This window comes from Astyanax mexicanus, chromosome 11 (assembly GCF_023375975.1).
Source record: "Astyanax mexicanus isolate ESR-SI-001 chromosome 11, AstMex3_surface, whole genome shotgun sequence".
In the NCBI taxonomy this organism is placed as follows: Eukaryota; Metazoa; Chordata; class Actinopteri; order Characiformes; family Acestrorhamphidae; genus Astyanax; species Astyanax mexicanus.
This window is the reverse complement of record NC_064418.1, coordinates 40,859,399-40,876,007: the sequence shown is the minus strand read 5'-3', so window position 1 is coordinate 40,876,007 and position 16,609 is coordinate 40,859,399. Positions and strand designations below refer to the sequence as shown.

Genomic DNA, 16,609 nt, shown 5'->3' with positions numbered 1-16,609 from the left:
AGCGATCCCTTATCAGCTACAAGTCCAAAATGGTGATGAGATCAATTCATGAGCTGCTGGACGATTCCTCCAACCACATCTCCATCGCTGTTCCACGACATCTGAAAGAAGGCTCGCCTCCACCTTCTTCTTCTTCAGATTCTGATGAGGACATTGATGAGCTGCCATTCATCCCCATGCCCCTCAATATGGAGTTCTCTGGATCCAGAATGTCACTGACTGACATTCATGGGGATGATGAGATGATGGGTAAGACCAATGGAAACATTGAGAGGTCAGGATCAAGCTCCCAGAAATCAGAGCCTATGGAATGTGAACCATCAGAGGAGACTGTTGATGGTTCTGCGAGAGGTCGAGCAAGGAAGAGAACAACACATGATGATGATAAAGGCTCCTCTGATGAGGAACCAGGGGAATTAGCTAGGAGGACAGACCAGGGTAAGAGACCCCTTCGCAGAGGTTCAAGTATGGAGTCTGATAAGCCAGAGGGAGGTCGTCATAGAGGTGAACTGCGCAGGGGAAGCTCAGCAGACAGTGCCTTGCAACTCCATATCAAGCCAGAAGAGGGTGCTGAGGAGATTCCCACAGATGGTGGAAGAATGCTTAAGAAGTCAGTGTCTATGGAGCTACCTCGGAGAAGCCCGAGCCCAGGAACAGCAAAGATGAGCCAGGAGGATTATGCTCTGAAGCTGGAGCTGATGAGACAGAGGCTGCTAAGAGGAGGATCTGCAGACAATAAGATGAGTGGACTTCGAGGCCCTTTGTTAGAAACCCTAGGTATGGGAGATGAGAAGCGTTTTCTGCGTGGGCCTCGGTCAGGTAACCCTCCACTTATTCGGGCAGCATCCAGTGAATCGCCTAGAGATGACATCCCAAAAACCAAAGTTCTCCGCAAGAGTGCATCCTTCAGTCAGGGTGACTCTGAGCCCATGCCCCTGCACCGGCGGATTGGGGCTCCTCTAGAAATACCCCTAGCACAGATAGAGGAAAGGCGTTTGCAGGAAGCAGTATCCATGTCTGCTCTTGCAGAGCAAGTCAAGCAAGACTCCCGTCCAATCACCCCCAAACCACTCACTCCTGAACCAAAGAGAGATGAGACGAAGCAAGACACAGAAGCGAAGGAACCCTCTCCTGTCAGGGACAGTCAGCGTGAAGATGTCTCTGTTAAACAAGCAGAAACTGCCACTGTAGAAAGAGGAGGTGATACTTCTGTCCAAAGGAAAGATAAGCGCATGTTACAGGAAGCTACCAAAGAACCTGAGAATGTTATGCAAAGTAGGCCTGCACCTTCTATGGTGCCCAAAGTTGTGATAGAGGAAAGAATCGAAGAGGTGGAAGAAGAGGAAGAAGATAGAGAACCAGTGAAAGAACCTGTAATAGAAAGGGAACCATCTGTAGCTGAGATAGAAGACAAAAGAGTCGAAGTGGAAGAAGAAGAAGAGATGGCACCATTTCAATCTTCAGAGATGACCATATCCACTAGTTCCATTGCAGTCAGCCCTGCTGCAGTGCCTACCAGGACCCCTCAGAGCGTTGTCTCAACATTGGTGACCCCCTCCCCTGCTGCACGTACAGTACTCCCAGATGGCAGGACATCTGCATATGCAAGTGTCATGCAGACAATCCTAGTCCCATCACTGCAACCAGCAAGCCAGCCTGCAGTCATTCCTACGTCCACAAATGTTTCTGTGACAGCTCCTCCATCTGTGCCTGTCTATGCATCCATGACTAGACATATTTCAGAGCCATCTCTCGTGTCTGCCACACCGTCATCCAAGGCAGATACTCATCAAACCACAGAACATCCTGCTGTTTTCTCCCGTGTCGCATCTATAGAACAGCCAGCCAAAGAGCCAAGTCCACCCAAGACTCCAACACGCGCTTCCCCGAAAAGAGAACCCTCTCCTGGAAGCCAAATTCGGGACCTTGCCTCAGAGGAAGTCTTTGAAGCTCGGTTCAAGAAACGCGAGTCTTCTCTCACCCGTGGTTTGAAACTTCTATCTTGGCAAAAGACAGAAGAAAAGCCCTCTACAGTTGCTCCTGAAGCAACGGAGGAGATGTATCGCCCAGGGCCAATCGGGGCTCCCTTGGAGTTTGGACCCAGGAGGCTGGAAGAAAAGTCAAAATCTGTCCAAGACCTCCGCGAGGCAGAGAAAGACCCAGGTTTCATGAGAAGACTGTCCATGCGTCTAAGAAGGACCCCGTCCACGGAGAGGAAAGAGGAAAAACCCAAAGAGGATGACTTCACTCCACCTAGGCGTCGTTTGTCTTGGGCACTGGGGCGAAGAGGATCTCAGGACAAGAAGGAAGTGGAGATGATGAGGCTGGATGGAGGTCCAGAGACACCTCCAGAGCCAGAGACCAAGAAGCCATCAGAGTCCCCTGTTTTAGCCATGCGCAGAAAAATCGGCAGCACAGTGAGCGGTTTATCCATGATGATCCGGAGCCATTCTGAGGAGAGAAAAGACGAAAAAGAAGGAAAGACGGAGACCAAGAGAACTCCTATACTGTCTATACTGCGACGTTCCACCTCAGAGGGAGGCAACTTAAAGAGAATGGGCATCCCACAGAATCAGCTAGCTGCTCAGTCGTCCACTGGGGCCTCTTCTGAGTCTTTGGATTCCATGTCTAGCATCCAGTCAGAATCAGCAGTCAGAAGTATGTTTAATAACAGTTACTTGATTGTATGTTTTGAACATTATTATAGATTATCCGTCAGCAAATTGACTATTTTTGCTAAATTTCCTATCATATTCATTCCCTACTAGGTGTAGAGACTGAGCGCAGGTCACGATGGGACAGATGGGGCCTAACCAGAGGCAGGAGGGATAAAACTGTATCCCAGCCAGATATACCCACTGCTATTGCCAGAGAGAATGGCTCACTCCGCTCTCGCCAGTATTCCCGGATGACCTCTGGTATGCCTGATTTTTTTTTTCTTTCATTGGCTGGTGTTCTGAAAATTCTACTGTCTGAAAGATTTAATTCAAACAGTAGATAAGGGACAACAATTAGGGCTGGGGGATGTGACAAAATAAGAGAAAACAACAAACACAAAGCATTCTGTCTATTCAAAAAAATATTTATAAAACATTAAACTGTGTATCAAATAATAATATGTTTTTATGTTTTTTTATGCTTTTTTATATTTTTTAGAATAATAATGTTTTTATGTTTGTTTTTTTATATTTTTTAGAATAATAATATGTTTTTATGTTTTTCATGCTTTTTATATTTTCTAGAATATATTTTTTACCCAGCCCTGATACCGATCTAAGCTTTTTGACATGTTGGTTAATGCTGTAAGCTTTTTTATTTTGTTATGTTTTGCATGTATTACTGTGAATTTTTAAAGTTTTGGCATCACTATAAAGAGAATCTCTTCATATGACTATTCATGGAGCAATCCCAAATTGTCTGCTCTTAGACTTTCCTCCAGTGTTTCATATCAAACTGAGGGACCATGTTCTCCTGGAGGGAGATCCAGTCACTCTCAGCTGCCTGCCTGCTGGCAGTCCTCACCCACACATCGCTTGGATGAAAGGTGCGATCTTCTCAACTCTGACTCTAGACATTACACAGTTCTGTCTTATGAAACCAAACAAATGCAGCACATTATCGTCTGATGATTCATTCACTGATTACACAATATCCTCTGATGAAATGAATATAAAAAGAGTGAATTTTCGAGTGAATATTTGTTTCACTCTTGGTCTGATTCATACTGTTTTTTTTTCACCATAAACAGGTGATTTTATACCTTTTTACAATTATTTATTTAGGTCTAGGAACATATAACTAAAAGACCATCCTGGTATTCTGGATATTTCTGAATCTAATAACCAGAAACCAAATAATAATTTCTTACCTGTTCAGCCAAATCATTTCAGGGAAGAAAGAGCTCCTAAAAAGTGTTGCTTCATTGTATTTGCGTTCACTAAAGCACAGTCTATAAATAGACTACGTGCTGACATTGACATAGCTGCTCAGCCTTTTGCTATTTATAGCAGACTTTCTAATTGTAAATGTCACTGCAAAGTCAGACTTCCCCACATAGGCCAATAAATAAGTCAGCTTATTTTGTGAGGCACCAAGCTGTGGCTTTTTCAGTGATCAAAATGAATGTGATTTAGGATCAAACAAAAGAAGTTGCGTAACTTCATTGTCTTACGGATTGGCTGTGCAATTACAGATAAAAAGCCGCTTGAGATTGACCAAAGGATGAACATGATCTCCTGTCCTGATGGAAGACAGCTGCTGATGATTATGAAAACCACCAAGAACGACGCAGGCCTGTACGAGTGTGTGGCCACAAACCCGCTGGCCTCCATTTCCAGCTCCTGTAAACTGTCCCTTGCCCGTGAGTTACACCCATGCATATGCATACAACACTTTAAGTAAAAACTTAAAATATTGGAATAACAAATACAGTGGGTTAGGGTACATTATTCATTATATACATTATATAATAGTTGATCCTTAAAAAACAGCTTCGAAGTCATTTTGATGGTACACTGACTGTAACGGGGATAAGGGCATCTACAGCAGCAACCTTTTATAATCAGGGTGGCATATGGTGGGACATCGGGTAGTGCGTGTTTCAACCATTACCAAGTGCCTGGAGTTGTGGGTTCAGTCCCCGGTCAGGTCACTGTCTGTGAGGTAACCCTGGGTCCTGGTGCTTTGGTTTCCTCCCACCTCCCAAAAATACACATGGTAATTGAATTGGGCGTGCTAAATTGCCTCTTAGGTGGGAATGTGTGAATAAACTGTTATGTGTGGTGCCCTGTGATTAACTGGCACTCTGTCCAGGGGTGTCCCTGCCTTGAACCTACTGATTCTGGGTAGGCTCTGGACCCACTTTGACCATGACAAGGATGTTCAAATCAGAAACAGATTCACGTAAAAAAAGCCTTTGTAAATGACCTTCTTAACACATTTTGAGTAAGTTAAAAAGTGACAGAGATTCAGATAGTTATGAAGAGAAAAGAGAAAGAAAGAGAGTGAAAGAGAGAGGGGAAGAAATGTTTTTGTATAGACCTGCTTGACAGGGGTTATGCTCTGTGTGTCTGTATTTAAAAGCCCACAGCTGGGCACAGGAAGGAGCCCGTTGCCTTTAGAGCAGCTGCGCCGCTGGCTATGTCATCACCAGTTCTTGTGACGATCATCCCACTCTGTGACTAGAGGGGGAGGCTAATATGGTGCTTATCAATGTGTAAAGCCATTTGCTCACAGGACAGCAGGCCATAAATCATCTCCTCTACCAAACTCTCCCTCTGAGCCAATTAACTGAGCAAGGTCACTCACTTGTGGGACTGAAATATTCTTATCTCAGAGCTGTACTTTTTTTTACACATAGATAAGTACAAATGTGCTACAGTATGGGAGAAACTGGCTTTTTCATACGGGAAATTTTACACAACAAAATCCAACATTCTTGATAATTAGGTCCCATGTCAAACTATTGAAGCATCAAGCTTGTCTTTAACTTCTGCATACTTTATTTGGAAGAAAATATTGGGACACTTAACCATTTAGTGTTTCTTCCTGAGTATTCAAAAAGTTGATCCTAATTTTGATAGAGTAACTGTCTCTACTGTCCAGAAATCATTTCTGGGAGAATTTGATTCCTTTTACCAATAAAAGAGTTAATGAGGTCAGGATATTGGTTAATGACCATCCCACCTTATCCCCAACACCCCAACTCATCCCAAATGTTTTGGATGGAGCTCCATCAATCAGTGCTGGGGGGCACAATACACCTCTAATCTTTGTCTTTAGGCATGGCCACAGTATGTACAAATTTACCTGCTCCAAAGCGTCCTATTCTATTGAAAATATTTCTCTACTGACACTAGACAAGCTGTTTGTGAGCTTATGTCATCTGTGTGCAACTTAAAGTACCTACATACTTTTTTTACAAGGGGTGTCCACAAACATTTGGACATATAATGTAAGAAATTGCTTGACTTTGTACATTTTCATTAATAACTGCATCTTTCTCTCTTACTATACCGTTAGGTCTTCCAAACCGACCAGGCACTCCAGAAGTTCCCCAGAAGTATAAGAACACAGCGCTGGTGGTGTGGCGCCCATCCGACACCATGTCCCCATGTACCTACTCTCTGGAGCGGAGGACAGAAGGTAAGGGGAGCACTGCTCACACATATGCTTACTTTCCAATAATTAGGAAACATGGTAACATTACAGTACTAGTGTTTTTTGGGCTAGCAAGTGTTGTTTCCATTTACTTTTTTCATGTTTATCATTAAACGTATATTTTATTTATTTATTACTATGTTTTGTTTTTTTTTATTCTTGTAATATTTTAGGCTAAAATAAGCAAATTCTGTTTTTATTTTTCTGGAGATTAGTGCAATAGATCTTTTTTTCCAAGTTATTTATTTGTGTAAAAAGTCAAGTAGCTCTTTACTGCCATCATTTGAGAAAGCTGGGTAATGCAATGGGTTCTGTTTTCCTCCTTTGAGTTAGGGATCATCACTATAATCTAAACTATTTTCAAAATGTAAAATTAGTTTACACCAATACAATACAGATATCAATACCAATACAGTTATTATTGCTGTATATAGCTGTATTTTTTGTGGTTATTTGTGGTTATTGTATCAGAAAACATGTTCAGTAACAGGTTCATTTTGCCACATTTCCTTTTGCCATTTATTTTGTTTTTTAGGTGAAAGTAACTGGCTGATTGTGGCCACTGGTGTGGCTGACTGTTACTACAATGTCAACGATCTGCCAACTGGTGCTGCCTACAGGTTCAGAGTGGCTTGTGTAAATAAGGCTGGCCAGGGACCATACAGTAATCTGTCTGAGAAAGTCATTCTGGATGCAGCAGGTACATTTTCAAATACATCTTCAAATCTTTAAGCCCAAAATAACAGCTTTAATTATAGGCATTTGCCTTTAAAAAATCCACCAACCGTTCTATTGATCTTAATAATAACCTTACTTTTTAAATAAATTCTCCAACAGCTCCTCAAAAAGGCACTGGAACAGTTGTTGTCAAGACACTTCCTCCAGGAACAGGTCCTGCAACGATAACCTCCACCATGACCGTTCCTCCTATGAAGCCTGCTGGGAGTAAACCCCCACCCATCGCTACTGCAGCTCTGGCACAGGCTCCCACTTCACCTCCAGCTCAGCCCTCCCCTGCTCCCGCAGCTGCTGTTACCCCAACAGCCGCCACCCACCGCGATGTCCCAGAGTTCCAAGGTCCTGTCCCCTCTGGCACCTCCACCCCAGCCAAAGCCAAATCCACTCTAAATATCACTGTAGCCAAACCCACCCCTGCCCCAGCTGCTGCTCCAGTACAGCCTGTTCCCGCCAAACTCTCTCCTCCTGTCATCCTCCCCAAACCTCAGAGTCCTGTCAACGTGGTCTCACCCATGGCCCAAACCCCCCCAGTCTCCCCACCCCCGTTAGTCTCTCCTCCCCCCTCTATTGGTAAACCCATCTCCTCCGTGCCCATGTATGCCCCCTCCACTACAACAGCACGCGTAACTCCAGTTACCCCAAATACGCCCTCTCCTGCCCTGTCTCCACCTGTAGTGCTTGTTACCAGTCTGAGTCCGGTTGGGGAGGGTACTGGTACACTCAGCAGGACAACTCCCAGTGGGAGGGCAACTCCATCTGGGCGTTCTACTCCTACAGGGCGTAGAACCCCAATGAGTAAGCCAGGAGAGTCCACCCTACGCCAAGGGGTGCCCCAGAAACCGTATACGTTCATGGACGAGAAGGCCAGGTAAAAAATCTGTGGTATATTGATTTTGTAATTTTTGTGTGCTGGGAAACATGTAAATTAAACATGTAAACATCAATTTATTATAGTATGAACAAAAATACAATACTTGTACTATTAATAACTCTTTGGTTATTTAGAAAATAAATTTTCACTCTTTTAGAAACTAAATACTCCTTACTAATCGCACAAACCAGGAGAATTACGTTTTTTTTTTTTTTTTTTTATCTTACCAATCCAAAAAACTGTTGAAAATGTGTACATTGTTCTTTCAATATTTAGAAAATGTATGCAAATGTGAAATTAAACCGTAATTCAACAATACCAATTTTTCTTTGTGTGCTAAGCACTTTCTAAAAATTTCTTGAATTACACTAATAGGCCAAATGCCATGTGACAGAAACTTTTGTCATGACCTATGTAGGCCAACAAAAGCTGTACTGACCTGTGAGGTATGAATGTGGGGCCTCCGGCATTGAATGAGGATGTGATTTCTGCCAGAGTCAATTCTAGCTAAACACAACCAGTTATGATCATTACCACACACTGCACTGTAAACTGTGAGTGGTAATGCTTTCTGTGACATATTCCCGGTACATACACTACATTATACTGTGGATTAAGGAACGCTAAATGCCCACATTGAAGCATCCCATCCATCTGGCACTCACTTTCAGGCCAGGGCAATAATTTATGATAATTCCATAGACCTGTAAAGGTTCTGCTACACAATGAAATGGCATGGTGTTGTTGAGTCAAATGTTTGTTCTATTTTCAGCTTTGAGGATCTCAATCAAATTTAATAGTGTGTGCATAAACATAAAAATCATGTTTTGTGGCTGTTTATTACCAGATAATTGTAGTAATAAACTGTCTTTAATCCTTTATTATTGTAATTCCTCATATTTCTCCTTTTGTCTTGTTTCAGAGGGCGTTTTGGGGTGATTCGTGAATGCAGGGAAAATGCCACAGGCAACCTCTTCATGGCCAAAATCGTCCCATATGAGCCTGAGAGCAAGCAGACTGTCCTGCAGGAGTATGAGATCCTCAAATCACTGCACCACGACAAGATCATGGCCCTCCATGAGGCCTATGTCACTCCACGCTACCTAGTCCTCATCTCTGAGTGCTGTGCAGGCAAAGAGATCCTCTACAGCCTGATTGACAGGTCAGAGTCTATTTGGCCCGGAGGCCTGTACTGCATGTTCTGTGATCGTGGCTCATTTGCTTCTGCGAGACACACGACTCTACTGTATCACAGAACAAGTGCCTGTTGTTTGTTCACTTGAATCGATACTGTCAGCTGTAGACACAGAAAAAATCTTGGCCTTGTTTGAGTTCGGAAAATGAAGCCCTCCCTTACTTCCTCCTGCTACTTCCTGAAGTTCATTTAAAAAAAAGTATTTTTACCCCTTTTTAATTCGCTTTTTTGGGTGTAATACTGGTAAATACTGGTAATCCCTGTATTGATTACACAACCTTAAGAAAGTGGACCAAAAGCAGGTGCTTGTTTTTATTTGGATCTGGAATAGAGGTCCTTGGGTTTGTGGAGATCTTACTTTCCACTTACTATTAATAATTTAATCATTTTAATTATGCTTTTGTATGTATGCTGATGTATCAGCCCATATTTATTAGGCTCATTATTCTGTATATACACACTGAGCTGCTTTTATTTTGTATTTACCCAATAAGCTTCACCAGCAGGGTTTACAAAAGGGTCCTAAGTGGCACATTTGCATCACAACAATGGCTACAGTTTCCAAAATAACTATAAATTCACTACAATGCACATAATGCAAAGTAATAAACTCTGAGTTTGAATATATTATGCTGACAGGCAGTGTTACTTATGAAAAGTTGAAAACAAGCTTTATTCCTAATTTGCATTACATTTTCTGTTCTTTTTTCCTGTCGGAAATGTCACGAGTTGTTGTGCTCTTTTCATATTAGGTATTGTCCATTATAGCTGATTATAGATCCACAATAATCCATACAATATCTCCTAATATTTTGTTGTATGTCACATGGTTGCTAAGGTGTTGCTAGGCAGTTAAGGTGGTATCTCATAAGGTTGCTTAAATGTAGTAGTGTTGTCTGCACACAAAAATAATGCACTCATATTTGCACCCCATTTCTTTATTCCTATGGCAAAAAAAGGTGAGAAGGTGATCAGAACAAGATACTCTGATCTCTGGTCTATATATATGTTACACACACTGTAATTTACCTGTATTACTTTCAACTTGTTCACCTTTGCTCTGCTCTACTATCTGTCTATCAGTGACCGTACGTGTCTATCTAACAATCTATCCGTCATCTTCTTCTCCAGGTTCCGCTACTCTGAGGATGACGTGGTGGCCTACATTGTGCAGGTGTTGCAGGGTTTGGACTACCTGCACAACAGGAGAATCCTGCACCTGGACATCAAACCAGACAACATTATAGTCACCTACATGAATGTAGTCAAGATCATTGACTTTGGCAGTGCTCAGACCTTCAACCCACTGTTCCTGAAGCAGTTCAGCCCTCCTATAGGAACGCTGGATTACATGTGTAAGTACATGTGTGAGTGCTGTGGTCACTTCTAAAGTGGAATTCAACCTCAAACCCACCTAAATAACCTATAACATAAATAATCTATAACACATATAGGATGCACAGATTTTTTGCGTTTACGTTTTTTGCGTTAACTGGTCATTTTACAAAATCCCAGTCATTTTCTTTCTTTTTAACTTCTGTCAGAAGTTAAACCTGTTAACCCTGTCCATTTGCAGTACATGTTTCTCTTTTGCTTTTTTGGAAGTAATTGAGCACATCCTTGCGCCCTGTAATTTGTGTTTCTTTTGAATCCCTGCTGATTGCTGAAAGCTCCCGAGATGTTGAAAGGGGACGTGGTGGGTCCTCCAGCTGACATCTGGAGCGTTGGAGTTATGACCTTCATCATGTGAGTGCTGGTACTCACTGACACACTGCTGTACAGCAAAGCTCTTTAGTTATATTACAGAAACATTGATGTGCTGTTTTATCTGTCTGTCTGTCCTTCTGTCTGTCTGTCTGTCTGTCTGTCAGTCTGTCTGTCTATCTATAGGGTTCGTGGGGTCATAAACAAAAACTTGGAAAGTCCTGGAAATTAAAAATCTTTGTTTCCATTTATCAACTGAGCTGTTTTGGTTTTTAAAAAAAATTATTAATGTTTGACAAAATCCATCCTGTCACTTAGCATTAGCTAGCTGGCTGCGTGGGTCCTACTCTTGCTGGAGTTTCAGCTTCACTGTAACTGCAAATTAACACAGTGACAGGAAAATGCTACATTTAGACTAATATAAGGCGGAGACATGCAAAATATGCAGAAATATTATTCAGCTAGTTTTACTATTGATTGTATTACATTTTTTTAATATATAGGCCTTCTATAGCCGTGTAAAACTATAGTTTTAATGATCAATAAGCATTAAAAGTTGTCACAAAGACATGCAAAAGTCACGAAAAAGCCACAGAAATGTATTAATTAAAAAAATGTATGAACCGTCTATGTATCTGTCTCTTTATCTGTCTTTCTGTCTGTCTATTAATTTGCCTTCAACCCTTACTTTTGTATCATAAGCTGAACTTCTAGTCACTTTATTAAACTGATTTAATGTAATGGCTGCCTCTGGATCCTATAAAAAACAGGCTCAGTGGAAGATTGCCTTTCACGGACAGTGACCCAGCAGAGACGGAGGCCAGAATCCTAGCAGCCAAGTTTGACCTCAGCAAGCTCTACCAAAACGTGTCCCAAAGTGCCTCTCTGTTCCTTAAGAAGATCCTGTGCAGCTACCCTTGGTATGTAAAACTCTATGGACTCTACAGACATTCTGTTCAGCATATTGTTCCACATCAGCTAACATGAGCCATCTACCATTCAGCTGAAGAATGCACCTTAGGCAATTTCAAAATGCTGATACTCCCTGTACTGACTGTTTCTGTGTGTGTGTGTGTGTGTGTGTGTGTACGTGTTTTGTGTTACATTCCAGGGCCCGTCCCTCCATTAAGGACTGCTACAACAACTCTTGGCTGCAGGACGCGTACTTGATGCGCCTGCGGCGACAGACCCTCACCTTCACCACCACACGCCTCAAGGAGTTCCTGGGCCAGCAGCTGCAGCACAGAGCCCAGGTGGCCACCAAGCACAAAGTTCTCCTGCGTTCCTACCAGAGCTCTGCTCAAACCCCCACCTCACCTACCACACCATCTACACCTTCTACACTCTCTATACCCTCTACGCCCTCCACCCCTGTCACCCAGTGAGCTCACCCTGGCTTTGCCAGACAAGGAACGTGACCCAAGAGTAGCACTCCAGGGGAAGGACAGAGAGGCCCAGCCCCAGGACCACTCACTGTCACGGTACTGACACCTGGCTGGGCCCTGGCTGGACTCACAAAGGGGGCCAGTTATTGAGCAGCGTGTGAACACATCCGGCACCAGCTCAGCAAAACTGGCCCCTATTCTGTGACGAGTCAAACACACCCTCAGTCAGATACGAGACTGGAAAATCCAGTCTCATTCAGACTCCAACACCCACCCACACACACACAGAGAACTCACTAATCTAATGCATTCATCATCAGCTGTGGCCAGCATGCTTAGCGCTGTTGTGTTCATAGTCCTGCCCCAAGCCCCGCCCCATGCACAGGCTTGCCCCACCCCTTTTTCATATTGTTCCATCTCCGACTGACTGTCAAAGTGTTCTCTGCATTGTGTTCTGTGCAGTCAGGAACTATGGACCCGTCGTGGCTGAGAAGTGCGTCCTCCTCCCACAAAGATCCTCATTTTGCGAGATGTTTGGAGATGTTTGACATGATTTCACAAATGTCATCTTAATGTAAACTTTTGTGGTGTTTCCCTATAATGATCCTGGGGCCTTGAAATGATCCTTTTTCTGCTAGTTTTTATGAGGTTGACAGTTTTATTACAGGTAGTTGTTATACAGTAATCACAGTATCTACAGAGTCTATCGAGCTCTCAAGCTATTCTCACTCTAGTGCCACTTAATGTTTTACAACCAACTTTGAGTTTTGTCTTTTACTAACTTTTACTGACCTTGGCACAAAAAAAAAGAAGAAAAAATTGTTGGGTCATACTTTGCAACCTGTGATGTCAGAGAAATGTTTTAATCAAAATCAGAAAAAGAGAAAAAAAAAAAAAGATAGCTGTCCAAAGTCATGCAACTCCAACATGCAAAAAGGCCCCGTCTTCAAAACGATGCAGCATTTTGTTTCTCCTGATCTGCTGTCGAAGTTTAGAAATGTACATCTTATTATTATTCATTTTTTGTATTTATTAAAGGTTGCCTTTCCATTTCTGATCCAGAATGTATTATACAACACAGACGTCCTTGCACTGGTTTTGTGTATCGGCCTTTCTTTGTTAAAGTCTTTTGAATGCACTGAAAACCTTTTATTTTCTTTTGATATCTGCACACCGGTGGAGTGACAAGCATGCTATCAGTACAAACATTCATTTTATAGAACAAATAGAATAAATTTACTACCTGTGGCAGCAAAAGAAAGTATTGTGGTATTATTCCTCAACTCAGAGTACAGGGGGAGTTCTACTGTTTAAAGTTTAGTATTTATTTAATTTTAGATTTATCAACTGTTTTTGGTTTTAATTTGCTTTTTCTTAACGAGCCCTGACCATTAATGCCGAGGGAATGTACGACTATTAAACAGGCAGGTACGACAAAGATGTTGGAACAGCTCGGGTGTTACGAGCAGAAGCAGATATGTATTAAAGTGTTTATGTATCTTCTTGTGCATTTTCGATGGAGCCACATTGAACCTGAGAGCAGCGTTTGTGCACTGCCACTTATCCTTTATTGTGTGTCTTACTTCAGTTGATTCAGAAAAATGAAAAGATTCTAGTCATTAAAGAGCAGACACGGTGGTTGCTTTGTTGAATGTGTAATGTGTATGTTTCACTCTGAAAATTCTTAATATACAGTATTATTGCCAGTCAGTAAATGGGAGAAACATCAGTGATTAAGTATAGTGTTTTTTTTGGAGCTGTGATCCTCAGGTTGATAATCAGGGACCTGTACACAGAGGGTCACAATGTGTTGGGAGCTGAGGTACAGCAAAAAGGTGGACAGTATGGACTAGGCCTGTCACGATAACCATTTTCTGTGGATGATATATTGTGTTAAAATAATACAAACAATTGCATTAAACCGTGTTGTCATTTTAAGAGCATTTTGTGCCACTAATATGATAAATGATATAATATGATATGATGATAATAGTATCGTATTAGTGCAATAACCCTTATAGAAACTTAATAGAACAATTAACCATTTCAATTATTTTAAATTTATTTAATTGAATATTCAAATATTTGAATTATAATATTTAAAGTGTCTGTCTCCAGAAATAAAACATTAAAATAAAACTAACAATGTACCAGCTCATTCGTGTTAATGAATTATCCTTTCTATGTAAACACAATGGGGCAATATTAAGTTCAGAAAATGTATTAAGATAATGTCCTTACATTGTTTGCTAAATTGATTATATGATTATTGTGACAGGCCTTTTTTCAGTGGGGGTCCTTGAGGATCAGTTCCAGTTTAGTATATTAAGTAAATAACTCAGCCACAATAGCCTTTGTGCTAGAGGTACTCTTTATTTATATTAGTGTTAAGGGTTATTATGTTAAAATGGCACTAAGTACCAGCAATCATAATTAGGTCTGAAAACCTTTGCTTTACTATTACAGGTTTTATTCCCACAGTTCTGATGCCTTCTTAAAGCTGGAATGTAAACAGACTGTTTTGAAATGTATAGAATTCTATTCAGTATACAGGATATAATGTTCAATACTGAAAAACCACTGAACTGAGCACTGAAATTGATCTAAATGATAGTTATCTGTTATTGTCATGTGATAAGAAGCATGCCAAACTTTTGTTTTGCTTATTTTGGACAGCATGGATATGACGTTTTTGTTATACTAAATAAGCACAGGCTCACAGAACCTCATGGTCATGTTTAATTTCTTTTTTAAATGTTTTAAATTTGTTTTGGTCAATCGAGGCACATGATTGTAGATTTGGTCCAGTAACTGCCTGAGAATGCTGATAATAATGATGATCATTTTAATTGTGTAAATTTTACAGCGAGGTGCCCTTATACATGAGAGTGTTCTCTTTGAAATGCCGCAGAAAAACACATTAATAAGTAAAAATGTTTCATAAGAAGTGGAGATGAGTATTGTAGATCATCCTTTTTCTAGCACATGTGAGTGTGTAGCGCATAATGTTATTACCATGCGTTTTCTACAGCAGAATAAGTTTAAGCTGAGGTTTATACATCATCGTTTTATGACGATGATACCTGCTTGTGCACTGCCACCCCCTTTTTTAATCATTCAGAGGCAATATGGAACTGAGTAGAAGAGTAAAGGCACCCCTGGATACTGTTACACACTGCAGTGAGCCTAATGTTTACCCTGTTGCTGTGCCTGTTACCCAGTTCCATTTGCTCACTTTTTCCGTTCTGCTATTTACAGGGGCCTTTTGAGTTTTTGCCTAATTTTAATACTATTATTATTATTATTATTATTATTATATTGGTGTTTTCTTTCTGTCATTTTCAAATTTTGTAAATCTTTATAATTTGCCAGAAAAGAGCGATTTGAACTCTTTATTTAATACATAGGTTTAAACAACAAGTTTGGAACAAGCATTGCTGCCAACATCACATGGAGTAGAGCAGGCGCAGCTGAAGAGCCTCAGATGCTGGTCTGTGGTTGTGAATAAGGTTTTGTATTTTTAGTTGGTGTGTGAGCGTTTGTGTACTTTTCCTTTGGATCATGCTGGGCAACCCTTTAATGTGAAACTAAACCGAGCTTTTCTGGAATGCATTATGTTGCACTAAAAGACATGGACATGACGTGAATGTTTTACAGCAGTATGAAATACGTGTGTATATGTGGAAAACATGACAGTTCATGAAATAAAGTCAGTTATTAACAGTACTGCGTCTGGAAATGGCAGTTTTGTTATTTACATCCACATCCACATTGTTTCATCAGTTTTTAGATAAACTAACCTGTTTGGGTCATGGGTTTACTATCCTTTCAGTTTAGCAAAAGTAAATTAGTTCAAAGGAAAACTTTTGTTATTTTCATACTAAAGATTAGTTAACTGGGTGCTGTTTTTTTAATGGGAAACATTTGTAGATTGTGCATTGATGTAAACCCAGGTCTTTAGCAATGCCTTTATTGCATTTTCCTGCTCCATGAATTTCTATAATATATCTGCATTAAGGTGTGGTTAACACATGGTTTAATTAACCAGCTTTTTCAGAATCATGGATTTGCCAGTAACCAAGCATTTTGTTCCTTATAAAATGGGCAAAACTTAGGAAACACCTTAATTAAAATATCAATAACACAGAGGTTCACATTTTCTAAACTCCATTATGATTACTAAAATGTGCTTAATAAAATATATAAACAATATAAATGTTTGTGTGTCTTTAGTTAGGTTACAATTTCTACATCTGTGCCATGACTATTTAATCATCAATTGATGTAAAGTTAAAAACAGAGAAAGAGCTATTTTTTTTACAGATAAGTAAGATTTGCATGCATAAAACTGGATAATGCTGGACAAATCACTGGAATTAACAAATTCCTTTAGTTTTCCTTGTTTTATAGGTTGTATTTATATATATGTAAATTATCGTTGATCTAAATGGCCATTCTAATTTTACATTTTTATCTGCCTTTTTCCCAAAATACATTTCGCTATGCTCATAATCCCACCCACACTTTTTAGCTGTATTTCCCCTTTCACTAGCAATG

The 16,609-nt window shown here is 40.7% G+C and overlaps 1 protein-coding gene across 8 annotated transcripts in view; it reads left to right on the top strand.

Moving 5' to 3' along the window:
* spegb (striated muscle enriched protein kinase b) overlaps positions 1 to 15,778 on the top strand; it is a 103,317-nt gene extending 87,539 nt beyond the window's left edge. For all 8 annotated transcript variants that reach the window (XM_049484726.1, XM_049484725.1, XM_022680149.2 and 5 more), the window contains 12 exons: positions 3 to 2,658; positions 2,769 to 2,918; positions 3,428 to 3,544; positions 4,193 to 4,360; positions 6,022 to 6,144; positions 6,695 to 6,859; positions 6,997 to 7,765; positions 8,691 to 8,930; positions 10,095 to 10,318; positions 10,634 to 10,709; positions 11,438 to 11,587; positions 11,779 to 15,778. In XM_049484726.1, coding sequence (XP_049340683.1) covers positions 3 to 2,658; positions 2,769 to 2,918; positions 3,428 to 3,544; positions 4,193 to 4,360; positions 6,022 to 6,144; positions 6,695 to 6,859; positions 6,997 to 7,765; positions 8,691 to 8,930; positions 10,095 to 10,318; positions 10,634 to 10,709; positions 11,438 to 11,587; positions 11,779 to 12,052 — 5,112 coding nt within the window. In that variant the 3' untranslated portion in view covers positions 12,053 to 15,778. The remainder of the gene's footprint in view (positions 1 to 2; positions 2,659 to 2,768; positions 2,919 to 3,427; positions 3,545 to 4,192; positions 4,361 to 6,021; positions 6,145 to 6,694; positions 6,860 to 6,996; positions 7,766 to 8,690; positions 8,931 to 10,094; positions 10,319 to 10,633; positions 10,710 to 11,437; positions 11,588 to 11,778) is intronic.
* Positions 15,779 to 16,609: the final 831 nt, after the last annotated feature.